Source organism: Triturus cristatus, chromosome 7 (genome assembly GCF_964204655.1).
Source record: "Triturus cristatus chromosome 7, aTriCri1.1, whole genome shotgun sequence".
Lineage (NCBI taxonomy): Eukaryota > Metazoa > Chordata > Amphibia > Caudata > Salamandridae > Triturus > Triturus cristatus.
Genome location: NC_140590.1, coordinates 354,934,210 through 354,961,501, shown reverse-complemented (window position 1 = coordinate 354,961,501; position 27,292 = coordinate 354,934,210). Strand labels below are relative to the sequence as shown.

Here is a 27,292-nt window from a genome sequence, read left to right as displayed (position 1 = left end):
CACCAATACTCCAGTCTGATTTTGTTCTTGGTTAGGCTCCGCCCTAAGTGTCCTAGGTGTGCCAGTCCCACAATCTTCCCTCTCAAGTTCTCTGGAGGAATAACTTTCTCCCCTCTGCAAATCACATTTCCTTGTATATTAAGTTCTACTCTGACAACCTAAATTGGTAGGAATGTCATTCTTGTTTTCAGGCCAACCATTCTTGATGAACTCTTTGATCGAACACATTTCCGCATCAGTTTGCATACTTTCATTCCATTCTTCCTTGTTCAAGCAGGTAAGTTGCAGTATCACATCCTCACATTCACAACTAACAGGAGCACTCTCCCCCTCTGATGGAGACCATGACAAAAAATCAGCAACTGTGTTTTGATGACCTGGCACGTATTTCACACAAAAATTGTAGCCTTCTAGTCCCAAAATCCATCTAGCAATTCTGGGGTGGTTTTGTTGGCTCCTTTGGTGGTGAAAGCAAACATCAACGGTTTGTGGTCCGTCTTCACCGTAAAAGGAATACCCCACAGAAAGAAGCGGAAGTGTTTGATCGCCCAGAAACAAGCTAATGCTTCTTTCTCCACCACCGAGTAGTTGATTTCAGCACCCTTTAGAGCTCGGGATGCAAAAGCTACAATGTGTTCCTTACCCTCTCCCATTTGGGTGAGACTGGCCCCCAACCCTTTGTTGCTTGCCTCTGTGCAAAGGACTGTGGTTTTATTAGGGTCAAACCTACCCAGCGATGGGGCAGTAATTATGCTTTCTTTGACCAAATCAAAGGCCTTCTGACAGGCCTCCGACCACTCAAATGAAGTTCTGGATTTGAGTAAATTGCGTAAAGGTTCCACAATGGAGGAATAGTTGCGCACAAATTTTGAATAATATTCGGAAATGCCTAAAAATGATTTGAGGTCTTGAACACCTTTGGGGGCCACCGTGTCCCGAATCGCCTTAACTAGGTCCACTTTAGGTTTGATACCATCTTGAGAGATGGTGTGCCCCAGGTACTCAACCGATCCCACTCCAATGCGACATTTCTCTTTTTTTAGAGTGAGGCCAGATTTTTCCAAGTTGGTCAAGACCATCCTGAGAGTGGCATTGTGCTCGGCCAAGTCCTTCCCGTAGATTAGTATATCGTCTTGGAAACAGAGAGTTCTGGGAAGGTCTTTCAAGACGTGCTGCATGATCCTCTGGAAGGCAGCCGCAGCGGACGCCAACCCGAAAGGCATGCGTAGAAATTGGAATGCTCCCAGGGGTGTCACAAAGGAGGTGAGATGCCGTGAGTTAGGATGAAGCTCCACCTGATGATAGGCAGAGGATAGGTCGAGAACGCTGAAACAACTCGCACCATTAATGAGGGTAAGCACCTCATGAATACGGGGAAGAGGGTGCCTGTCTACCCATATGTTCTGGTTAAGGTCCCTGAGGTCTACACATAGCCTGATGTCCTTACTGGTAGCCTTGATGGTGAGAACAATGGGGGCCAACCATTGTGAACACTCTATGGGTTCAATCACCCCCAAAGACAGTAATCTGATTAACTCATTACTGAGGGGAACGTGCATTAAATGTGGTATGGGTCTCGCTTTGTGTGCTACCGGCTTGGCGTTGGCTTTTAATTTGATGGATAGTTCTAGAGTAGGCCTAGGTCATCCGAAAACACCTTGGGGAAATCATTGCAAACATCCATCCCTCCCACTGAGGGATCGACTAAGAGGACCTGATCGGGACTGTTGGGATCTAACTTAATCCCGAGTTCCCTCTGGTGTTTCCATCCCAACAAGTTGGACCCCTTCTGGGTAATGTAAATCTTGCCCACCGTGTTCCTCCCTTTAAACCCTATTTCCTTAGTGGTCATGCCCAAGGGGGTATGGGGTCCCCATTGTAGCCTCCTGGTTGAATGTCAGGGGGCTGTACCGTTTCTTCCCAAGAGGGAAACAGTTGTGAAAATACTTTTGCATCAACAAGGGTGTATGGGGAACACGAATCAGCAAAGACAGTTAGGGTTTTGTTATCAAGAGTGATGTTGCAAGCAGGAAATTTGGCCATGTTGTCCGGGTGTTTTAGTTGAAAAATCAACTTAGGATCAGGAAATGATTGGGGCTCAATCTCCAACACAGATTTCGAGCGCTGATCGTGACAAACCCTGGACAAATGTCCTTTTTTACCACATTTGTGGCAGACCACCGAACGTGCTTGGCATATCGGGTTGTTGGCTAGGTGTGTTGGGCTACAACACCTTTAACACTTGAGTTTATTGCTCTGAGGTAAGGTGTTAGCCATCTTATTTTTGTGATCCTTACTTATGGCATTGACCTCCATGGTTTTGCCCCCTTCTCCTTTCATTTCCACCATACAATCAGCTGTGTGCTCAATCCCTACCGCTATATCAATGGCTTCCTTGAGGTCAGGATTCGCCACCAGAAGCCTCTCCTGAATCTTATGATTGTTGGTGCACCTGACCAACTGGTCCCTAATTAGAGAATCTTGAAGGGACTCAAACTCACAAGTGTTCGCCAGACCCTTTAAAGCTGCGATGAATGGCTTAACTTTCTCACTTTTACCCTGTGTTCTTGAAAAGAACTTGTGTCTCTCTAACACTACATTTATTTTCTTACTGAAATGTTTTTGTAGTTTGTTAACTGCCACCATATACACATTTTCATCTTCATCACTATCACTTCCACCTTCTGCATTAGTAGAAATATCATCATAGACTTTGCGTCCCTCAATGCCCAAATTGTGTAACAGGGTGTGTAACTTACGTAAATGGGAACATTTCTCCCCCCCTATAGCAATCAGATAGGACTCCAGTAACCCAAACCATTGTTTCCAAGGCAGAACCGGTTCTCCTGCCTCATTAAGGAAAGGTGGGGGCTGCGACATATTAGCAGCTGCCATAGTTTGACAATCACTGGAGGGAAAGATGTAAAATACAACAATACAAGACAATGGAAACAAGGTATGTAAGAGGAGAGCAAAAACAATATACTTACAATTGTTTTACACCCCACCCAATGCAAAACCCCATGTACATTTCAATCTAGGATGGAGAAGTGCAGAAAGTTAGCGAAGGTACCAGACAGTCATAAAAGCAATGAATACCACCCAAAATACACTTCAATACTGTGGCGAAGATAACCGCGCATGAAAGATCACAAGAACGTGAGACTGCACAATGATAGTCAATTGGAAGCTGTGCTTGTCAGCGTGAGCAGACAAGCACAATAACAGTGATGATAACTGTGCCCATCAGTGACACAACCAAGTGCAGCTGTGCCCATCAGCGAGATAAGACAGGCAGAAAAACTACAATAGCTGTGCCTATCAGCGAAATTGAAGAAATTGAATAATGACTGAGTTATTCCACATGGACGATGGCGAATTACACTGGAGCCCCAGAGGTGAAGAAATAGCTGTTATCCGAAAATCTCCCCACAACCGGACTGTGATATGAAGCCACACTGCCACCCGGTGGACGAAATCAGAAGCGCACTCCCTCGCCTCAGCTGAGAAGTGTCAAAATGACTGAACAGCTGCGAGCGCGCGGGGAAGAATGCCCGGCTCCTGACAGGAATCTAGTCAGAGATGCCTCACCGAAGGAACTCCCCAAAGGTTGCAGCAACAGCTTCTCTAAAGCGAGGAAGTAGGCCACGCTGTATTGACAGTGCCAGAGACCACAGCCAACGCAGGGACACTGAGGACAACGAAGCGCTGAGACAAAGCACCGTTACACTCCCAGCCGCGGTGGAGACCGGAGCGGCAGCGCTGGGGGCCACAAGCAGGGAATTTCACAAGGAGGGGCGAAGAGGCAACGGAGGTGCCAGGGTGCTCCTTGCAACCACAGAGGCAGGCAGAGACGGCTAAATACTCCGTAGGAATCGGAACAAAGGAGGAAACAGCGCTCACCTCCTCCTCACAAGGCAGCAGTTGAAAGCGGGGCATAAAGGCACAGACACAGTCTTACTTGTCGATTTCAAGGCAGCGGAGCCCCCACAGGTTGAGAACAGCGAGGTACTGCCAAACGCCAACAAAGCAGGAAAACTGGAAATGATGAAGAAATTGGGGGTGGTGGTGAGCTGTCCCCACACAGCGAATCGTCACCAGTGTTATAATGAAGACCAAAAGCAGGTAAGGAGGTAACTCTTCTTTAATGGTCTATACACCACCACAGGATCCAGCATAACACATGAAGGGTGCAGTGGAATGTTGGTGACAGGGAAAGGCGGAACCACTGGTAGGAGAAGAGGAGGGGGGAGAAGGAACGTACCAAGTAACAGAATTACAACAAGAATGTACTCTGTTCTTTGGTGGAGGATGTGGGGGTAGACCACCCTTCTTTGTTGCATTGTTTTTCTTTTCACCTAAGCATTGTCTTGTTTTCTCTCTTTCCCTAACCGTGGGAGATGGGGACTGGAGTAATGATATTTGCAATGTTAATGTATTCAATGATATTTGCAATGTTAATGTATTCAATGATTTTTGACGTTTTTAATGCATTTCTTTTCATGCTCGTGTTTTTCGTGATACTAGAACCGGGAACATTTCCCGCAACTAGGACAGAGTTTCAGAGTCTCCTTTGCGATTTGAAAGTTCAACATGCTTCAGATCTTCTATCTGTCTCAATTATCAGTGTTGTTGTCTCTCATGTTTGCTTTCTTTTCGTAGTTCCTTTGTTTATTGTTCTTTTCCATGTAAAGGAGGAGGATGTGTAGTGAAGTTATGTTCCTTGCAAAATGGCCATCTTTGGTCATTAGACCTTTCTTTATGTTTTCACCTCCTAAGCCTCCCAGAATTCCTGTGTGCATTGTACTTTGTATCTGAGTGTTCCACTCTTGTCAGTTGATGGTCTGGTCAGCTGGCAAGGTGGAACGCTCTGCTGTGCTTTCCTAATAAACCTATCTTGTAACTTACAAGAAGTGTCCTGCTGCATATGAATTGTATCACAACACAGTCTCCGTTTACATTTTAAATTTTACTTCTTTCTGTGTTCAGTAGGGTTTATACCCTTTTCCAGATGTTGTTTTATGGTCGTTTTCTTCATACAACATATGCCTTTTGTACAGTGCAGGTTGTGGGTGGGTGTTTATGATGGGGCACAACTGAGAGCTCTTGAGCAGAAGCTGAAGGCAGCGTGAGTTTCTCATCATGTTCTCAGTGGGGCATAGAGACATTCAGCGAACAGGCACATTCAATCCTTGGCCTCTCTGCAAAGTGCTTAGAGCAATGGTCATACATGTATCAACTGTGATTCTATGGGAAAGTGTATGAAGGCATTTACAGCTGTCGAATTAAGGTTAGCATCGATTAAAAGGAAGTGCAGTGTTTGTGTGTTTTGAGCCGGTGAAGAATTGGTGGAAATTAAATGAGATGCGTGCAGGAGGAGATTCAGAGATTTAAAGATTATCAGCGTTTTCAAAGTAATCTTTCTGAGAGAAAAAAAGCATTCTTTTTAAAGAAGAAAAATAACTAGCAGGTAGGAGATTATTGTGTAGGTGATTAATAAAACCAAAACCCTGTGATAGTGTTTAATTAACAACAGTGTTAAGAGCCGTTTTAATAACGTTCTGGAAGTGGTACTTGTTGTTTTTTTTACGATACTTTAAACATTTTGGGGACCTGTCATTACTTTTATTAGCCAAGAACCCATTGTCTATGCACAACTACACAAGCACCTTTATTCGTTGGCCCCTCTATAAGATTGTTTTCTCACTGCTAGGCACATTTCTTACTGTTGTCACTAGAGTCCATAGGTACACTTGTTATGTGCCCTGTTTCATTCCGGAGTGCCTCTCTAGTTTTACAATTAATGCATGCAGCATAGTGTTCTCCGCCCTCTATGCTTTCATGCTCTGCTCGTTCTTGCAAGGACTCGTCTCCTTGGAGGGTGTAGCTTTCTACCAACAAGTTAACCGGTTGCCCATGACCTCAGCTGTGTTATGCAGACATACGTCTAAGTAATTCACGGGTCTTTGGTCTATTCCATAAGAGGGGGTGTGCACCTGGCATCAAGACTTAGGATTTCCGCAGCGTCTCTCGGCATTGTTTGATCATGAATGTAGGCAGTGTAGCATTAGTGGGGTGGAGAAAGCATCACCTGGTGGCTTTTGTCTTTCGTGAATCATGCTCCTTTGTTGTTTTTAAAGTGCTTTGTCTGCAACATTGGGAAATTTGTATCATTGCCCTTCCAGAAGTCAGAGCATGTAGGAAAATGAAGGGTTACAGCTGCCAACTTAACATTATTCCAAACCTACTCATTTCAAACATTCAATATTTGGTCTCTAATGATGTTTATGAAGTAATCTTGAGTTGCCAACCTCTCAGCTCAAAAACAAGTCAGCCCTAAGGTACAACCATTTATTCCTACAACGATCTCTATCAGAATCACTCTAATTTTACTTTGACATTAAGCAATACAACCGTTGCTAAACTGGCACTAAACAAATGTATACTAACTATGCACAACCGAGTAATAGGAATTCCAGAACTGTTTGGAAAGGGTCCTTCTGTTAAAAAGGGGGAGCGATTTGCGATTCTATGCAGCGCCTACACTGGACAGAAATTAATGCTTCACGAAGGGGAAAAAAACATTGACATTTACAATGCCAATAGTTCGAAATAATGTCATTGCAAGACCTATTGCATTGTAAATGCTTGTTTAAACCTGCGAGCGTCCTGATAACCGTCAGAGCAATTTGTCTCATCCCCTCCACAATCACCATATTTGGTATTTCCAATGCCTGAGAGGCTCTTTTTTTTTAGCTAGCTTTATGAAACGGTGCCTTGATATTCAGGTTACGACCCGGAACTGGCACCACAGGGGCAGATTTACAAGCCCCTTGCGGCACTTTTGCGTCACTTTTCCCATGTTAAGAATGATGCACAAGTGGTGCAAGGGGCTTGTAAATCTGCCCCACAGTGTTTGAAAAACACACGGCCACAGCAAAGACTGGATGGTACAACTAGCTTACAAGAGACACGCAAAGACAGCTGATGCAGACCCCGCTGCAATTAACACACGCACGCTACAGAATGCATCTTGATGAGATTCCCGCTGACAGTTTAAGCGCACACACATTCATTAGCAGAGCACACATCTCCATCACAGCGCGTACAGTGTGCATGCACAGTTCCAGCACCTCATTCACGGTATTCACCTCCATGACGCCCCGGGCACCAGCAAGAGCCTGCTGCAGGGAAGCATGGACGTCATGGACGACCTGCTTCGATTGCTCGGGTCAGAAGGACTAGGTGAGCAGTCTCGCCCTAATTTAGGGGCATATTTACAAGCTGGCGATAAAAAATTATCACCGCTTTTGCGACCGTTTTCGGCCGAAAAGCAGCGATAATTTTATCGCCTAATTAGCAAGGCCACGCTAACGTGTGAAACCTTGCTTTAGCGTGGGGATTCCTAACGCCCAGCTTTGCATCTCTAATGAGATCCAAAGTGGGCGTTTCTGACCTAACATGACAGGAGAAATGTCGCTAGGCGACATTTCTCCTATCATCAAGCCCCACGCTATGAAGCATAGAGGCAGGAAAAGTAGCGATAACCCCTGTTATCGCTACTTTCCTTACGCCTGCTTCAGAACTTACTTTGCCATGATATCCTATGGAAGGTGGTTATCATGGCTAAGTTTGTGAGTCCCTATCAGCAAGCTAACGCCACACTACGTGAGATTATCGCTGGGTTTCCAGCGATAATCTCACGTTAGGCAGTTAGCGTGAGTATTTTTATCGCTGAGGAGATAAGCGTTGCTAATAGCACGCTATCTCAGTGATAAAAATCCACGTTACCCGGCGATAATTATCCTCAAGCTAAGAGTGCTGAGCGATAATTATCGCCGGTTGTTGCTGATATGCCCCATAGTGATTAGAAATGACAGAGTCAATAAAGCAAGTGGCAGCATACAATGGTCGCGATTTCTTAGTGTTGTCCAACACACACCAGTTTCTATAAACCGCAAATAAATTGTAAATAATACGTGAAAAGGAATTGGGCTAATATGGCGCAAAGACTAGGGATAGAGGCAGAAAGGAATGGTCAATGGGACACGGCATGCGTGAAGCATGTTGGTGGGAAGGGAGGGGGCCCATGCAAAGGGGGGCTAAGGGCTGAAAGCGAGGCTTGGAAAACAATGGTTCCAAGCCTCGCTGTGTAGGCAAAGCCTAAAAAAAAGACTTCCCCAAAATCATATGGAAACAGTACTTTGATAATGGGAAATTGATAAGAGAAGTACACGAGGAACAACACAGGAACAAGCATTGGTAAATGCAGGAAACCAAGCTACAGACAATATTAATAGAGAAAAATTAAGTGGCAAGCACATGAAACAATGAAAAGCCAGGCAAGCAAGGGGGAGGGATGTAAGCCACTTTTAAGATTTATATGAAAAGCAATAGATTTCACAAGCATAGCGCAAATGCTGTGCAGGCGAAACCTAAAAAGGGGAGCGATTATTTGCACAAACTTCATACAAAGAGGCCCACCCCACAGACAAACATACAATAAAAAATTCTTAGTGCCCATCCCCTGTCCTATTTGTTTTAATTTTCTAACATAGTATATTAAAAAATAATCTCAATTTACTCAAATATGAAAGCTTTCTTATCACAGTCTGACAGAAAAAGATTTTCTTTATTGTTAAGAATCATTAAAAAACAGGAAAATCACAATATAGCGATTGATAAAACACTACTTGATCAGCAATAATTAGATTTTTCAATTTCAACAACTTGTTAAAGATCAAAATCATGATTAATGCACCATATACAAATTCTTCATTCAGTGTAAACCTAAGCTTTTTATGAAAAAACATACAATAGCATTTTTTTACAGTTTGTGCACCAGGTCGGCAACATGCATTGGCAAAGCCAGTGAGTCTGTCATTGTCCATCAGTCTTTTGGCTTTGGCAATTCCTGTATTGTTGTGTTGTGGTTTTTGCAAAACGTTATTGATGGGGAAGCTGCCAAGCCCCATCAATCTAAAAAGAAAAGCATTGGCTAAAGCCAAAAATATTTTGGGGTATCAAACAAGCACACATTATGATAGTAGCCCCTGGCAATGAAGCAAGCTACTTTGTGTGAGAAATGTCTCCCTGTGAAAGGACATCATGCTGTAAACACCTATAACCAACAGTTATACACATACTTTTGGTAAAATCAAAAGGTCCTGGTTAACACAAAACCTAAAAAGGTGAATCATCTGCCATTGACGGCCAGCTTCATGCTTTGCTAGTGCTTTTTTGCTATTTTTTTGTAAATCGTTATTACAAGTAGAAAGGGTTGAACAGATAGATAAATAGAGAGGCTCCAAAGATAGAAAGATTTGGATAGATAGATGGATGGAGACAGACGAGGGGCGGATGGAGGGACAGACAGACAATGGTAGCATAGATTGAGAGGGTTGCATAGATAGAAACTAGAGTTGAAACCACAGATTGATAGATGGATATGTAGATAGATAGATAGATAGATAGATAGATAGATAGATAGATAGATAGATAGATAGATAGATAGATAGATAGATAGATAGATAGATAGATAGATAGATAGATAGATAGATAGATAGATAGATAGATAGATAGATAGATAGATAGATAGATAGATAGATAGATAGATAGATAGATAGATGGATAGATGGAAAGATAAATAGGTAGAATAAACAGCAGAGCCTCAGATAGTAATATGATACTTAAATGTTTTTATATCACAACATACAAGAGCAATGAAAGCAACGTGGGCATTCATACAAGCAGGATGTACAGGCTAAACTGATTTACAAGTATAACTGAACTCCTCAATTAAAAGACATCCCAGAATGACATCCTGAGTGCAGTTATAAATGCCCTTCAAAGCATGCATTCTAAAATGACAATACCTTTATAAAGAATAGTTTCAAATGCACTCGATCTTTTTATGCTAAAAATAACATTAAGATAAACAAAGACCACTCTAAAAGGAACAGCAGCATTACCAGCAGACAGGAACTGATAATGTTGGAATAATAATGTAAAAACTGAAACACTGGCACAAAGTAAACTGACGTAATGCTGCATTGTGTATGCGATAGTAGGTGGAAGGAAAAATGTGAATAACTCAACAACACAACAATACATAAACCCATTGGATGAAGAAATCAGGCTGAAAGCCCCTTCAAATAAAACATATATTTTTAGTAAAACTAAAAGATCTTAGCTAGCGTCAGAACTAAAAACAGTTTTCAAATATGGCTTACACCAGAGGTTCATTCCGAAACATTTAGTCATATTATGGTACAATGATTTAGTAAAGCAAAAATAATCATTCTTATGGAATATGAGCAGTTGGAAGCAGCAGCAGAAAAATGCATTCAAGAGGGATGGCTTCAGTGATAGCATGTGCAGTGCCAGTACATATGCCTTATTTTTGCAAATGTGTCCCACAAATAAAATTAAAAGACAAAAGCTGATGGGTGGCATGCTTCCAAAAGTCTCAGCCATTGTCAATCGCTCACGGCCAAAATAAAAATCAGAATTATGGGTTAATATCCTTTTTGCAGCTCACTATGTTGATCCGAAAATCAATCATTATGTAGGACAATTTAGGGGGTTAAACATTTCCTGAATAGCGCTATGTTTATCCATCATGTCTCAGGATTCAATATTGCTACGATACCCTCAGGGGTTAATGATTATCTCCATTGATTTAGGTGCAATGTACATTCACAGTTTTGAAACATCTTACAACAGCATAGAGTGCTATGTGAGTACTGTTTTATCCTGCAGTTCAGGGAGGCATATCCTGATGAGACAGCTGAGAGGGTCAGTGCATTTGATGCAGAGATCCTTCAGTGACCTGGAGGTCACCAAGCCAAATCTGGTAAACATATCAGTGGGTTATTTGTCTGCAGCAAAAACGTGTGCCACCTCTAAAGTGCACATTTAATCCTTACATGTCTTAACTCTATCATTCATCGATCTGATATTGATTCAATCGACAGAACTGATATGAAAAGTAATTAATGGCAATTATTATAATGTGGTTTCTACTGTGTTATATTAGCAATCAATATGCATACACCTAAATACAAAGGATATACTACATACAATTTGTGCTCAATAGAAATGTCATTTTCATTGCCCATCTTGGAGAGAGGACACACCATATCATGCAGGAACTGTCGCAGTCTGCTGGAAAATGCATTTTCCTTTTTAGACAGTTTCGCAACACAAACCAGTTTTGTACCTTGATATATTTCGTTGTCAACTTGTGAAGTAAAACAGATATTTGTCCCTAAATGGCTACAGCAGCTAATGTCAAGCTAAGACTGTGTGCAGCTGTGCTCCCTTCTTTCTTTGATACTTGCTACCAGAATGAGCACCTTAAGAAAAGGAATTATGAATTGCAGTTGAAGTTAGTTATGTGGAGGTTGGTGCACTGACTGGAGGGGAAAGCCTCAGATTCCACTGCTCCCTTGCAGACAGCTTCTGAGGGTGGGAAAGCACACAGTGTGAAAGAGATTCAAGGTGCATTTCAAACTAGGTGTGCTGGTGTCGACACAATGCACTTGGACTCAAGAGGGTGACTTATTTGGAGCAGCTCCTGGCTCATGTATAACCAAACAAGGATGTCCCCACACTAGCAGCAGTGCTGATAGAAAAAGCACAAGATACAGTCTCTTTACCTGTGGGCACATTGTCAAACAAATTGCCCTACATTGTACGATTTGGTAACTCAAGAATCGTGGTCTTTATTTTATTACAATTGAGGTAGCGACATTTCTGATAAGTGTACACCTTTTAATATGTATTTCAAGCATTTAAAACATGATTATTTTAATTACTAGTTGCCTTCTTTGTATGCAACCAACATCCAGTCTAATCACAGCTTAGGCACTTGAATTGGATAAGGAATGAGAATAGTTTAAAGAAAAAAATATTTGTGTGGTGTAATGTAGGATTTCTAGTTGCAATATATGCCCATGAGAGTTTGAATTTAAATGTCAGTCAGCATTTGCTCTTTTCATTGGCGACATCCTACTATGAAACATTTTGATTTTTCGTTTATTCATTACTTCTGTTTAGGTGAGCTGTGTTATTTTGATAAATTAAATACAATATGTCAAATGCATTGCCCCTGCATGGACACCTATGGTAAACAACTCTCCTACTGTCATCTACCGTGTTCTCAGAAAATTTAATAAACGTATTAAGAATGTTTAACCTTGGGTTTTCAGTCATCCAATAATAAAGAGAATGGATACAGAGAAAAGCTATAGAAACCAATCAAACTCATTCATTGTAGCTTCCGTATTCCTGCCTTATGACTTCAAGTAGGTGGAGCTTCAGGTCTATTACCTCGTGTTTTTAGTCTCAGCAGGGGTTAAAAAAGACTTTGAAAAGCCTCCTCTTTTACATTTTAGGTGTTCCATATTAGGTATCCATTATGTTAGTTACCATGACCTATGATGACAGAGTTGGTGCAAATTTCAGTTAGTCGTTCACAAATTGATTTTCCTGGATCTAATTGCAGGGCAACAGGGCACAAGGGAAAGTCTACTGCTCAAATATGTGACACAGAACCCTACTTAGATTAGGCACTAAACATTACAAGCTCTGTTAATGCCAGCAGTCAGGCACATAACTGAAAATGAAAGCCAGTCCTATTGGCTTTGCCAATGGCTGTTTTAATTTAGCTTCAAATGCTGTTGGGGCTATGGCTGAGAAATTTCAAAACTCTAATTCTTTAACACATCACATCTTTTGGACCTAATTTTGATTTAAAAAAAATCTGAGTTTCCCTTGTAATCATACTGCATCTGAGATGGTGAAATAACTGTTCAAGCCTCTTATCCAGGGCCCCTGGAATTATGCAATTATGCAGCCGCAGCATTTTTCACATAATTAAAGATTTGTTGCATTTGCCACATAATCCATCCTCTGCTGAATAATCTGCAAATTTTATGAAAATAAATTGCTGCTGGATCAAACAGTCCCTAAGTTACTAAGGGGCGTATTTATCATTACTTCATGCAGTTCAGCAAGTCACCTTGCTGCGCTGCATGATAGGGAAAGGGCAGGAATGCACTGTACTTCACATTGTACGGCACATTCCTCCCTTTTACCAGTGCTGGACCACAATGTTCTGCCTAGTGCCAACGCAGGCACTCTTGCTCCATGGTGCAAGGGTGCTTGCGTTGGCAGAATGCAGCACACATATAAATAGGGAAAACAAGGAGAAGTAAATATATTTTTCCTCTGTATAGCATTTTGATGCATACCCATGTCTATCACTTATGGTAAAACTGGCAATGCATCAAAATTAAGGGATTTGTATCTGAACACCCACTCACCACCCATGTAACGCCTCCCTGGGGCAGAGTAATGCAATAAAGTGATTTGCACTGAGATGCGTTACTCTGGATTTATCAAGCCATTCAAGGACCCTCAAGGGGGTCTTGCGTGGCTTGATAAATCACATCTTAAGGGATACGTCACTTTTACATCCAGTTGTGTGACGCAAAATTGATATAACCCTTTCATAAATATGGACCTAAGAATGCAGCTGCATGTTTTGCCGCGCAATGGAAGGCCCTATGCCAAAATTAACTTTTCACCTTTATATTGCTTATTCCCATATTTGGGTGTTACACTGGTACTAATAATTTGCAACCAATGCCCAAACAGTGTCAATAAGTGTAAAAATGACAAAACATTGCAGTAATACTATCACAAAATGTACCGCATTATGCTGCATAATTTGCCTTTTCTCGCTGCATAATTTACTCAACATTGGTGCATAATTCCGGTGGCCCTGTCATTATCCTTCCCAATTCTGATAAATGGCTTCGGCACAATCATCTGGCTCCTCAGTGTAGATTGTCCCATAGTCCTCCTCTCCAGCCATTTCCTTCTGTTCGTTGTCTGGTGGGTTTCTAAAAAGAATTTCATAGTTATTACCATATTCTTGGTCACACGATGAATTTTTCTGGCTGAGGTCCATGGAGTCTTGCTCAAGCAATCCCATATTTGTGTACATCTCATCCGAGCAATATTCCTCCTTTTTTGGCTCTGCATGGTACGCACTGTTGACGACTTTCGGTATTGATCCAGAACACACGCCATCTTTGAGGTGAAGCCCTGGAAAACATGGATTCACTAACATTACAAATGTGTTCCATTCTGCTCTGCTTTCACTGACAGAAATAAGTGAGTGTTACTTCACACGTAATAGTTTAAAGAAATGAAAACAGGATTTGTAAATCTCTTACAAGTCACAACATATTTTTCTGCTACATTTCTTATCTGGATGGCTTAAAGAACATGTTTATTGGCTAAACTATTTGGATAGCATGTAGGAATCTAAAAAATAAATTGTGATTCCTACACAGTCCTTAATTGCGACTCGCAAATTGCACATGCGTTTTCAAGGGTGCAAGTGTGCCAAAAGGACACCCTGATGCACCCCTGAAATTGCCATGTGACCGCATGTTGCACACACACATGCCCCAAGGATTTGTGTGTGTGTAACATGGAACTTTGAAAAATGCACTTTAGTGCATTTTTCAAAGTTTTCATAAATTACCATCAACTTTAAATTGATGGCAATAAGCAATTCCTAATTGCGAAATCGCAATTTAAAATTGCATCATGCATTGCATTTAGGTAATCACAATTTGCAATTCCCTGAATGCATTCGCTATTTAAGTAATCGTAAATTTTACGATAACTTAAATTGCAAATTTGCATTTGGATGATGCATGCCAAATGCAAAAATATCAGTTGCAAAGGGGAATATTCTGCGAATCTGCCCCTTTGCGACCGATAAATAGAATGATGCATGTGCCCCTTAATGTGTCCATGCAGAAAATATGAAATTGGTGGGTTGTCACTCAGCTGGACTGATCTCTTGAACTCACTGTACCGAAGATCGCCAAACGTGTGACAGTCAGCATTTATTTCCCACACCTGCACAAGGTAATTTTCTATGTCTTAAAAATCACATTCTTCTTCTGTCATAGCAAATCCTTTTAGAAACTTCACAGGCTCAGCAGATAAAGTTTCAAGCTTTGTTCAAATTTTGCTTATAGTGCCATCACCTGTAAGAATATGTGTCTTGATAAGCACACTAGGCATCTTTGGGTCAAGTTTCCTGCACAGAATATGAAGTGGGATTAAGTGTCTTTTCTTGCCTGCTCCATAACGTACTCATAACTCTGTCGATCCTTGACTTATGAACATTGCAACAAATCTAAGTAGCACAATATTAACATCTGTGTCATATGACAGTAAAATGACTCCATTTAAACCATTTCGAACAGCCCACTCAACATGTGGTACAACACGAAGGTCAGCTTCTTCCAATTTGCCGTTAAGTTCTTGAATAATATGGCGTGCATCTTTTGAATATATCTCTGCAGGCACCAATTCCACATTGACAATCATTCGACTTGCAATAATAGGAAATTCAGTGTTCACTGACGGACCAGCAATGTTTGGGTGAGTTAATATCTCCAAGTTCCATCTAGTTCGATGTAGATGACCGGAATTTATCAAGTTGCACTGGTAGAGGTGTCAAATTTTTGATGCAGGCAAGGTCAATTTTTCCATTTATAGACATTCGTCTGATTTTCTCACATTCTTTGACAGATAGTTCAAGATAACTGCCAAAGACAATGTGCAATTCTAGCAAGGTGCACACTTACTTTGATATCTGTAACACAGTATGAACGACCTCTCCGAAGTTTTGCATGGACGAAATCTTGACCATTCGCAATTGTGACATATAGTTCACAGCAACAGCAGTTTTCAATGAGGAAATCTTTTCAAATTGAAATTCTGCAGGTGAAAGTTTTTTTCAAGCGCTTGTATGAGTTTGTGCTTCACTGGTTTAGTTGCAGCATCTCCATCAAATAATGCATTTTTTGGAAGAAGAGCATGCAACAGAATGTCATTGATAAATTCAACCCTTTCTTTTGCTACATCCTTCACTCTATGTGCTTACAAAAGTTATTTTTTTGTAGCATGTTTAGTAGTGGCTGGTTGGACAAAACTCTTACTATGACAATTAAAGCGTGGAAGTTTAGCTTTGATTATGTCGAACAGCTTTTTCTCTTTCAATACAAATCTCTCCTGTTTCAGTTCTGCAAATGGTTTCAATCCATGTTCCAGTAATTCTAGTAGACGTGTCTTTATATTGTTATCCACATTATGTTTTGCCACGAAGTTGTGTAGTCACACAGACTCAGTCATTTCAAGGGGGATTCTATGCTGCTGCATGGAATAATGAAGGCTGTCAACATGTTTATTAAAAACTGAAGTTCACAGAAGGAAAATAGAAAATTAGCCTGGCGCTGTTTCTCAGTTCCCTGTTTCCCTCACAGGGAATCGTCCATATGGTAGTTCATGTGCGGAGAAGAACACATATCACAATTTAGATGTCCATATATATTCTTTTATTTCAAGTTTATATTCTCACTATACACTTGAGAAAATTCTTCCTCAATTAGTTTCATGAAATGTTGTGACATATACAGCCAAGCCAACACGTGTTTCATGAAAAGTTCGCTTCTTCAGTGCTTCAAACAATATAGTTCCAACAATTCCTTTCAAATTTTCAATTTCCACTGTTCCTTTATTTCTTAAAACATCAATTATAACTTCAGATGTTTCCTCTAATATCTTTCATCGGCTGTAGCCATGTCAGTAGAATTTCACAATTACTCATGGCTGTTTATTAAAATGCTCCCCTCTCTTTCCCTCAAATTTGTGGTGAGGAACAGTTTCACGATGTTTCATTAATTTTAAATTTGTCATTGCTCTAAAAACATTGCAAGTCAAAAAGACTTCATGGTAAACTTGCTGCCATTGAGCAACATATTCACTTTTACGTGTCTGAACATCAAGTCCCCTGGACCTTTTCAATGATCTCTAGATCGTCTGTTCTAGTTTCATATCTGGAACCACAGCATTGAACATTCCCTCGCTGTCATTTACCACAAAATGTCTTTGGATGAATTTTCGATAGAGGTATGGTTTTTTCACCTCTAGCTTCTTCGCTATTTATAAATACCAGCACCCATATCTCAGGTAGTTTGTGCAATCAAATTCACCAAGCACAGTAATCAGTGACTCTACAGTCTTCAGATGCAGCTCCCAATCACCTTCCAGATCAGCATGTACCAAGTTTTTCACTAGAGCTATCATGCATAAAACATTTACCCAATACTTTCAAAGTTCCGATTTTTCTTCCTATTCTTTGACAAACTCTATGAACTTGGTTTTCAGGTTTTCTTATTTTGAACTGAGTGTATTAAACATTGCCTGGCTCTGCATTATGTCTTCTGAATGAAATGCACCCTGTGCCTTGTTCACTTCTGAGATATAACACCTAATTTGTCAGTCTTGTTCCAGAAAGCATTCCAATGTTTCTATAGCCTCAGATATGATGAGCATGCCTTGTAACGAATAAACACTCAACACTGACTAAGTGCATCATCTAAGACACATCCACTGAGATACACAGCTTTTTTCATGTGTAAAATGCCCATCATTGGATACAGGTAATCAAATTCTACTGGATTGCTCATAAAAATGTCAGCTACAATATGGAAAACACCTTCATCACAGAAAATTGGCAGGATAGGCTGGTCGTCAAGCTGTGCATGCATATTTTGGAAATTCTTTAGAGCTGTGCATAATGTTGTGGAGTTTGTGACTGGAGATAGTGTTGCTGGTAAAAACCCAAATTTCCTCAGTGGGACAGTATTCTGGGATATCAGAAAATGAATGCCAGCCCACGGAAGAACTGGCTTTACTTCATCCTTCTGACTGCACCAAATAAGCAATATGATAAATTCAGTTAAATCAGATTTGCGGACCGCAGCATCAGGTAGAAAAAGGTCCATATCCTCAGCCGCTTATTATCTTTTTGGTAGACTACGGTGTGTTGAAGGCTTGTAGTGATTTTGCACACGTTGGCAAGGCAGTTGGATTATAAGTTTTCAGCTTCGTTTGTTTATGCCTACAGCAGACACAGCTTATTAACCAGCAGCTACTTCATTGGTACAGTCTTGAAAAAGCACCATGACAGTATCATGTGTGCTAGATATTCCAGACAAAGAAGAATTGTCTTCAAAATCAAAATGATCAAGAGCAGCAATTGTAAATCCTTTCCTGGTAAAGATATGAGGAAGTTGTGTGCTGTTGGCTTCACAAGATTTTACAGCTTGAGCTGCTAACAAGTTCCTGCTCCGTACCATGTCATTATAACATGTTGATACGCCAATCCTATTCATTGAAGTGATTAACTCTCTACTTTTGAACTTGTCATAGATTTATTAGGCAGTCATCATGCGTTGTGGAATTTTCTTTTTGACGTGATGTAAATAATAAAACATGATTTGGAAAAGACAGTAAATGTTTTTTTTGCAGAGTTTTATATAGCGCGAACTTGACCCGAATCCAATCAGTTATCAGAGAGCTTTACATAGCACCAGTTACGTTACATTAGGACACCCATTCATTCTTTGTTAAGCATGGGGAGATTAAGTGATTTGACCAGAATCACAGGATGTTCAGTGTCATTACCGAGACTTGAACCCAGTACCCCAGATCTGAGGTCGAGCACCCTATCCGTTAGGCCAACTCCTCTCCCCAAGGCCAACTCCTCTCCCCTATGCAGCATAAGCCTGTCGGTTTATGGGATTTTCTTCCACTTCTTCACTTATATTCTCAAACCAATCATCAATGTTGTCGGCTTCTGTTCCGAACTTAAGAACTATAGTTTGAACAGTTTTGCTTTGCTGATATTAATCAATGATGTAAAAAAAATTAAGACAACATCAGGCATTCTTGTTGCCTCCCATGAATTGCAGAACTCTGAGGCATCACAAAATTTGTCATTAAGTCCAAAATTTAAATCTTCAGGATGCTTCTTAAAATGGTTCCTGCTGACTTTACTGCATCCTGTGATCTTATTTTGGCAGCAAGAACATCAGGAGTCAAATAAGCTGAGAACACCATAAATGGGTCATTCTTTTTGTTACTTACTAGTAAAGTTAATTACCTCCTCGTACGACCTCCCCGTCACATTCCTTACATTAATGAGCTTCAGCTCCCCTTCATAGCCTTAATCAACCAAAATCAAAAACACATACAGCTCCCATCCCTTCCCTCTAGGCCACATCTGTGGGATATAAAATCTCTGACCCCACATCCAGAAATCCTGTTGTTCTTTAAGCAGTATGTCATCAGGCAGGTTCATGGTTTTGCATGTCTCTGGGATATGCAGGTAGGTATATACTGGTCTGCTTTAGCGGCTTGTTGTGGGACTGTGATTGGCAGGGTGTTGGAGTCCCTGCTTTAGCGGGACCAGTTCTCTGTTGGTGTTCCTTGCGTTAGAGCTCTGCTTATCAAGGGCCGCATTCCTCAGTGCTTTGACCACGCCATGTACGGCTGTGTCTGCTTGCACGTTCTGATTGGGGAAGGGTAAAGGCTGCACTGGCATTGGTTGGAACAGTTCGAGCCTCTCCTTGGTCTTCTTTGGAAGCCTTGTGCAGGGAGCCAGCAGCAATAGCTTAAAGGCTTTTCCAAGGCTGTTTGGATTTGCAGTCCTCCCTAATGCAAGGGTTCAAGTAACACCAGTGGAGGCGAGGTGTTCTGAAGTCGTCCTTTCTAAACTTGGCGTGAAGTCTCTGTGGAGGCTTGATTTTGGTCAGGGGCTCGAGAACGTGTGGCAGTACTTCAGGGGCGCGAGTCTGCAATGTGGTGTTGTTTCTGTCTGGTGGCTCGTGCAGTGTTTGGGCAGCGCTAACCTCCGTTGGAGTGTCTATTGCTGGGATTAGTTTGGTACTTCTGGTGACAGTTGTGGAGTGATGACAGTATGTTGTTTAGGGGGTGGTTCCTGTTCCCTCGGCTATCCATTCTTTTGCGGACGTGCATATTTCCTTGGTGCTGCCTTTCAACTGCGTTTCTTTCCTTGGTTTCTGTGGTTCTTAGAACTCTGTGGTTGTATTCTCCTGGGCCTCTGATTGTTGAAAGTGCTTCTAAGAAGGTGGTGAGGGAACAGTTATACACGGTTCTGAGCTTCTAAAGTTTCTTGCAGCATGTTTTGGCATTGCCAGACACCCTGGGTGCGGATTCGTGGAATTCTTTGATATCTATCCCTTTACATTAATCTGTCCAGTTTGTTCTGAGGGTGTGTGTGGCAGGATTTGGCTGAGCCATGCCTTCCCGAGATTCCTGGCTTCAGGCTTTTGTGAGGCTATTGCCTGCGGTGGTCAAAGTTGATGAGGCTGGTTTGGCCTCTCAGATCATGTTAGTGCCTGGTATGCAGTGCCTTCAGTCCCAGGTGTCATGCTGCTTGACGGGGCCCTGGTGTGGTTGGCTTCCTAATATCGTTTGTTACAGGGAGCAGGTGAAAAATGGGCCTTTGTGAGAGTCCCGATGATTTGTTGCGCCCTTATTTAATTTCGGATTTACCTTGTGTCAGAGTCTCTGCTTTAGCAGGACCAGCTCCTGTCCTGTGTTGTTGGTATGGGCCTCCATGTAGCCAGGCCCATGTACCTCTGTTCTCCAGCGGGGTAGCGTGCTTGGTGGTGGTCTGCTAGTGCATCTCTGGCTGGGGAGGTGTAAGGGGGTCTGCGCATTGGCTGTGCCCCTGTATATCTCTCCCCTAGTGGACTCGTGCCTGGGTATGGTTCAGAGGCGCAAGTCCCCAGCATTGGTTTTTCTTGTTTTGGAGCTGCCATGCGGTGGTCCATTTTGGCTATTGCCCTTTTATCTTCTGTTTCTCCTGGAGTGCTCGCACAGGTATTGGCCATTTTGGTGGGCTTGTTACATGCACAGTGGATCTTGGTGTTCCCTTTCTTAGGTTGGATGTGGGGAATCTGGTTAATGGCTCTACATTTGTGTACCTGCTGTGTGTGGTCCAGTCCATCCAGGTGGCTCGGGGGTCTTCCACCTGGTGACTCTAGGGTGTGCTGTTGGCACTGGTTCACTTTCTTTTGGTGGGGTTGCTACAGAAAGTTTGATTGAGGGTGGATGTCAATGTGGTGGGATGCTTTGTGTCTTTGAGGGAGTGCCTGAGTGGTTTCTTTGAATATTTTTGTGTGACAGTTTTGCCAGTGGACTGTCCGGTGTCTGTCTGTGAGTGCGGTTCTGTTTCTGGCTGTGCACCAATGTTTGAGCTGGATTTTCCATCCCGGTAGAGTTGGCATTGGGATCGGATGTGTTTGGGGTCCTGGTGCAATTGTTTGGGGTTCCTGAAGTGGATCTGTTCATGGCTCAGGGGTCACTTTGTGGGCCCATTTTTGCACTGTATCTGTTGAGCAGGGTTTGGGCAATGGATGCACTGTCCTTTCTCTGGGGGGGTGGGGGGCGGTTCTGTGTGCCCTTCCAGCAACTGCATTGCTTTTGTTTATCAGGGATGAAGCTTCTGTGGTTCTAGTGGCTCCAGGCTGTGGCAGGCGGCCTTGGTTCCCTCTGTTGTTGTAGTTGGCGGTGTTGCCATGTTGGAGGTTTCCCCTGTGTCCGTGTCCGCTGTGATTTCTCAATCTGTCTTTGGGGGGTCTTGCCTGGTTACCCTTGGCAGGCTGGCTGTTGGGTGGCTGACTCTGGTGTTTTTGGTTTGTTCTCCTGAGGTTGCTCTCTGTATTCTGTAATCCTGGTCACTGGCTATGCAGTAATCTTCTGCCGAAGGTTGGGTTTCTTTTCAGAGATGGTGTTCTGGGAACCGTTGGTTGGCTTTTCCTGTGTACATGATTGTATTCTTGGACTTTCTTCAAGATGGTTTTGTTTGGGCTTGGCAGTTTGCCAGTTTTGTGCACAGTGGGAGGTTGTTGGGCGTTCCAGAATTCTGGGCTGTGTAGCATGATGCCATTGGTGGAAGATCTCTTATGGGGCTGTTTTCCTGGATCCCTGTGATGTGGTCCCAGTCTTCTTGTTGGGATGTGCCATTGGGGGATTGCTGGCCTTGCAGTTGGCACCTTTGAGCTTTTGGTGGAGGTTTTTCTTTAGTTTCTCTCCATTATGGTGTTTTCTGGTGGGTCATTGGAATGAGTACTGTTGAGTTGGATGTAAATACCCGTCTGTTCTTCTGCACCAGTATGCCCTTCGGGGTGTACGTGCGCTTTAATGCTACATATGTGTGTTGGCCTCCTTGTTGTGTTGGGAACCTTTGTTCTCACCCTGTTTGGATGGGGTGGTTCTAGAGCTAGTACCTTAGTTTCTTTCAGTGCCTTCCATTTTCCTGTGTTTGGTGGAGATGATGTTGCTTGTTTTTTGTTCTGACCCTCATCCTGTGGATGACGGTCTTCTGCACTGTTTGGATGCATGCCATGCCTTTAGGTGTCTATGTCTCATGCTCATCTTTTCGTGCTGTGGGTTCACTGGTTGTTACTTTTGGTTTGGCTGGACAGGATCTGCGGGCCTCCACTTGGTGTTTACCACACATCTTCCTGTCGCTTTACCGATTGTTGGTGGCCGGTGAGGTTTCTGCATGTTTTGGTGATGCTGTACCGTCTTCTGTTCACCATTACTTCTGGGTGCCTCTGGGGCATTTGTGTTCATTTTCTGTTTTCCACACCAGTATTGTATGAAGCCAGACGTTGCTTGGGTATGCTCTCATAGATGTAAGGACTGTGACGAGGAGGTCGGACAAGCAGCTAATGCCCGGTTACTTACTGGTAAAGTTAATTACTCCAAGTCTCCGACCTCCCCGTCACAGTCCTGGTTCCCATCCTTCACTCCCACTGTTCTGCTTCTTTGGCTTTGATTTATAAGATTCCTGGATGTGAGGTCAGAGGTTTATATCCCACAGGATGTGGGTGTGGCCTAGAGGGAAGGGATAGGAGGTGTAAGTGTTTTTGATTTTGCTTGATTAAGGCTGCGGGAGGAGCTGATGCTCATAGATGTTAGGACTGTGACAGGGAAGTCGGAGACTTGGAGTAATGAACTTTACCGGTAAGTAACCGGGCATTCTTTTTGTTAGACTGACAAAAACAAATTCTGTCATTGTACATTCTCACCAGAAACATTTTAATTTCATTATTATGGCTCAATAAAGTTTCATCAATTTTTACCATTATTTCTATGATCTTACTGAGTGTGAACCCGTTGCCAGCACTCAACTGTGGATCTAAAACTTAATTTGCTTTTTCAAAGAGTGCAAACTTAACTGAAGGCTGGCAGCTACGTTGCTGCTGGAGCTCATTGTACATTCATATTCTCGAATGTATGCATGCATGCAGCTCGTATGGGCATACAAATTTGTTGCAAATCCATTCACCTTGCTGTTTAGATCAGCTACTCAGCTGAAAACTTCATTTTAGAAGAAACTAGCTGCAGATATAAACGTGTTTGCCCTTTGAGACTCACACAATCTGTACTTTGTTCTTTCGTCAATCCCTTTTGCCCTTGTTCTGGCTAAATCACTCATAACACATTGAAGATCCTCTGCTTTCTGATCAGTTGTTGTATGTGGACGAGGGGTAGCCATCGATCTTCTAAGTGGATGGGGATTGGGTTTGGTGGTCTTCGCTTTCTATAGAAGACTCAAATTCTTGTTGTGATTCACTGGTTTATGCAACTTTTTGACTATTTCTTTCCAGGCTCTTTTCATTATATATGACTTGTAGCACTTGTTAGAATGATAAAATATTTGATCCTCTTCACACACAGTGTCAATCTTTTGTGAACTTGGTCTTGCTGTATTTTTGTAGCATCTCAAACTCTCTTCTGTCCAGCCGCACTTGATGTTAGCTTTTCTTTTAGATTAGTTTGGTATATGACACATATTTCTTTGTTGGAAGAGTCCTCAGATTGTGTAGTTAGCAACACTCTGTCAGAAGGTAAAGTTCCTCTGCTACCACCTGCTTTGCTCATGTTTAAGAATTTGAATCAATGGAAAACCTTAAACCAAAGCAATATATTACCAATATGATGGCTAAAACACATCATTATAGAGCCACCATTTTGGAGAATGGTGGAAAGGTTGCTCTGAGGAGTTATTTTCTGTCTGTATTTGACCCCCCCAAACCTAGGTCTCATGGTTCCTGAGATATCACATCATCACTGCAACACATCCGCCATTTTTAAAAATGTCGTCCCATAAAATTCGGTCCAGAATGGCAATGTCTACCCAAGCTAAATTAGTTCTCTAATGATACGAAAACACAAATCGAAAATGAAAATCTCTTCACAACAATTTTTTTATGGGGGTATATCAAGGGGCCAGGACTATGTGTGGTATGTGCTGTTCCTGCTTAGCTCAGTGCTCAGGGCAACATCATCAGACTGCAGTGCAAATGCCCATCCTGGACAGTGTGTTGGGTGTCATGGAAGAAAGGCCCACCTCAAAGATCAGATGCAGGATATACATGTGCAGATCCTATCTGCATGGGTTAAGCCAGACACTTTGCATCTGTGTTTTGGTTTCCGCGGGCAATGCAATTGGGCAGTGCTTAATCCGAGAATAAAAATACTATGTGTTAGGACAAAAGATTTTTTTAAGACTTCTGCAGCCATAGGTGCCTGCCCTTCTCTTTTTTTCTGTTACTTTCTGTGAGATAGGTCGAAAATCTGCCTGTCTACCGTGTACAGAACTTCATTAATCCTCATCTAGAATTGTTATGCACTATAGAAATATCAATTAAACATGGCATTTTCCATTTTTGTTTCAAATAAGTGCAGTTTCACACTTAAGCAGATACAGAGGAATCCTAAATTGTGTCATGTAGGGTGCGATTAGCTTGTCCATTGTTGCTTTCATTTGCATTCTGGAATTGAGATTCCAACATTTATAACATAAAAAGTCAAATCACATGGACCAATAAGCAAAGACTGACTTGTTTTAAGCTATTTCATGTCTGGCGTGAGTAACTTGCCTATTGATATTTTTCCTTTGCATTCTAATGTTTGTAGTCCTGTATTTATGATGGGGAAAATAGAAGCTTCAGAATTTAATGAAAAACAACACTTACCTGAAAATAAGACTTTCCTGACTTAAAGCAACTCGGGAGCTCCGATTTATTTTCGTATGCGATTTCAAATCCTAAATCTCGCCATGCTAATGGCAGACCAGCCAGAGCACCCCACATGAGTGAATGACTGAACCGGGGGAGGAATGCATGAAGTTCAGTGGTGGCCTGGCCCACGCTGGGTCAAGTCAGCCAAAGGAAAGAGAGCTAAATATTCTTCCTTCTTGGGAGTGAAGCAGGGCCTTGGAGAGGTCTTGACTGCCACTTGTGCCTCTGCCCCTTTGCTGCGGAAGCAGTGCCATCATTGAACTAAAAATTTATTTTTAATCTGTCACAATCAGCAATGCGGTCTGACCACTGAACAATCAGTGCAGTCTTCGATAAAAAGCATCTCATTCGAGTACTGGTGCTTTAAATTGAATTCTGCTGCAGAGCTCTTGAAAGTGCCTGCTGGAATATATCTTTCTCCCTCTACCTGGGGCATGAGAGAATAAGGGTTTGCCTGCGGATTATGACACGCCCTTCTCCCCCTTCTCCCACAAAGCTATTACCCAGGGTGAGAGGTAACATCTAAACCATTTTCTGTGTTGTCTCACCCGTGGCTGCTCACCCCAGCAGTGGTTCTGTAATGGGAACATGTACAGGGCAGGGCAGAGCAGAATTAGCCTCATTCTACCAGGGATGGCCCCAGGCAATCTACATGACACCATACTTTGATTCAGCTGCATTTGATTTATACACTTGTTCATGTACTTCCTGTACTGTTAACAATCAAAATGTGATAAATGAGAAAACAATGAAAGAAGTATCAATTTCTAAAATTGTAAAAAGTATAAATAAGCCTTTCTTTTCACTTCTTTCCATACAATTGGTTTATTTTAATACATCTTTATTTATATTTTTTGTTAAACTCATGAATATGTTTTAGAATATAAATTAAACCATAGTTTGGCCCTGAAGAAGCAATTTTAAATCATGAAACATGTTTTCCTATGAGATTATCATTGTAATTTGTTTTTGAATTTCAATTAGCATATATATTCGCAACGTGAGATTGAATTCTGAAATTGAACTGACTGCTAAATCAACTGAGATAAATAATAGTGTAGCTGACCAAGAAATAGAACACCGGCACCCCACAGATATAATGGCCGTAGGGAAGTGGCCTGTAGGCCGTGCCTGGATCCCAAGGCCAGGAGGAGAGGAACTCAAAACTCAAGGGCTGGGTCTCTGCCTCTTGTTATATTTCCTTTTTTGACTATTAAGTCTAGTCAGGATCTACAAATTTCCACATGTTATGTGCAACTACTAAGTATAGTCCCCAAAAAACAACTTCTCAGAATAACAAGTAGATTGTTCTGCTGTATTGTCAACATGCCAGTGATTCTACCCAGAGTGTGTACTACCACCAGCTCAGCTAATTACAGACTAATGCAGGTCCAATGCTTCCTGTTGCTTACCTCCAGGATGTGAAACAGCTGCACTGCTTGGCTGTTTAGATGTTCGACTACACCAAAAAATGACCAATGCCAGAATAACAATGACTACCAGGAATAGAGCGCCAGCAGAGGCGCTGATATAAATGATCTTGATATCTAAAAAACAAAACATTGTTAATAGACAGGCAAAATCGATAGTAAAACTGATTAACAGTTTTATTTGTCATAATCTGATCAGGATAGACTTATCCAGAGATTTCAGTCACTTTGAAGAACCAATAGGGCTGGAATACAGAACATTAAATACCAGACTTGCCACAGTTTTAAAAATTGTATTTCTAAATTAGTTGAGTTTTTTTACATGTTACTTCTTGATTGCTGTTTAATTTCCCCCAGAGAATGGATTGGTGTGTTTAAACAAAGGTGCAACCATGGGTTTTGGTCCCTGAGGTTTTCAAAATTGAAGAAAAAACTTTTATACATTATTTTGATTTTATATTTTCCAAATGTCTAATCCTGGCATTAGCCAAGACCTTTTGATATTACTAAAATTAAATGTCTATAATATCCATACGCATACAAGGGCTTTCAGCTAGCCCTCTTCAGCTTTTAGTTTGCTGTGTCAAATCGGTCTGCCTGCCTGTCTGTCTGTCTGTCTTTCAATCTATCTGTTTGTCTTTGCCACCCTCTCTATACATCGTTGCAACCATATCCATCTATGCAAGCCACTTCATCTAAGCAAATCGTTCTGCTTACCCATCCACTTAACATTGCAACACTACCTATCTAAATATCTAGTTACCTTCTATCTATGCAACCCTATTGTAAGAAATTTGGTTGTTGGTTGACTGGGGTGTGAACAATGGTAAAGCAGCAATCTTAATCCTTGTCAGGATAAGA

General features: G+C 41.8%; 1 protein-coding gene across 2 annotated transcripts in view; it reads right to left on the bottom strand.

Annotated features, from left to right (window-relative positions):
• Window positions 1-8,613: 8,613 nt before the first annotated feature.
• LOC146809654 (uncharacterized) overlaps window positions 8,614-27,292 on the bottom strand; it is a 974,089-nt gene continuing 955,410 nt past the window's right edge. For both annotated transcript variants that reach the window (XM_085616509.1, XM_085616510.1), the window contains 2 exons: window positions 26,414-26,548; window positions 8,614-14,115 (listed from right to left, as the gene is read on the bottom strand). In XM_085616509.1, coding sequence (XP_085472635.1) covers window positions 13,796-14,115; window positions 26,414-26,548 — 455 coding nt within the window. In that variant the 3' untranslated portion in view covers window positions 8,614-13,795. The remainder of the gene's footprint in view (window positions 14,116-26,413; window positions 26,549-27,292) is intronic.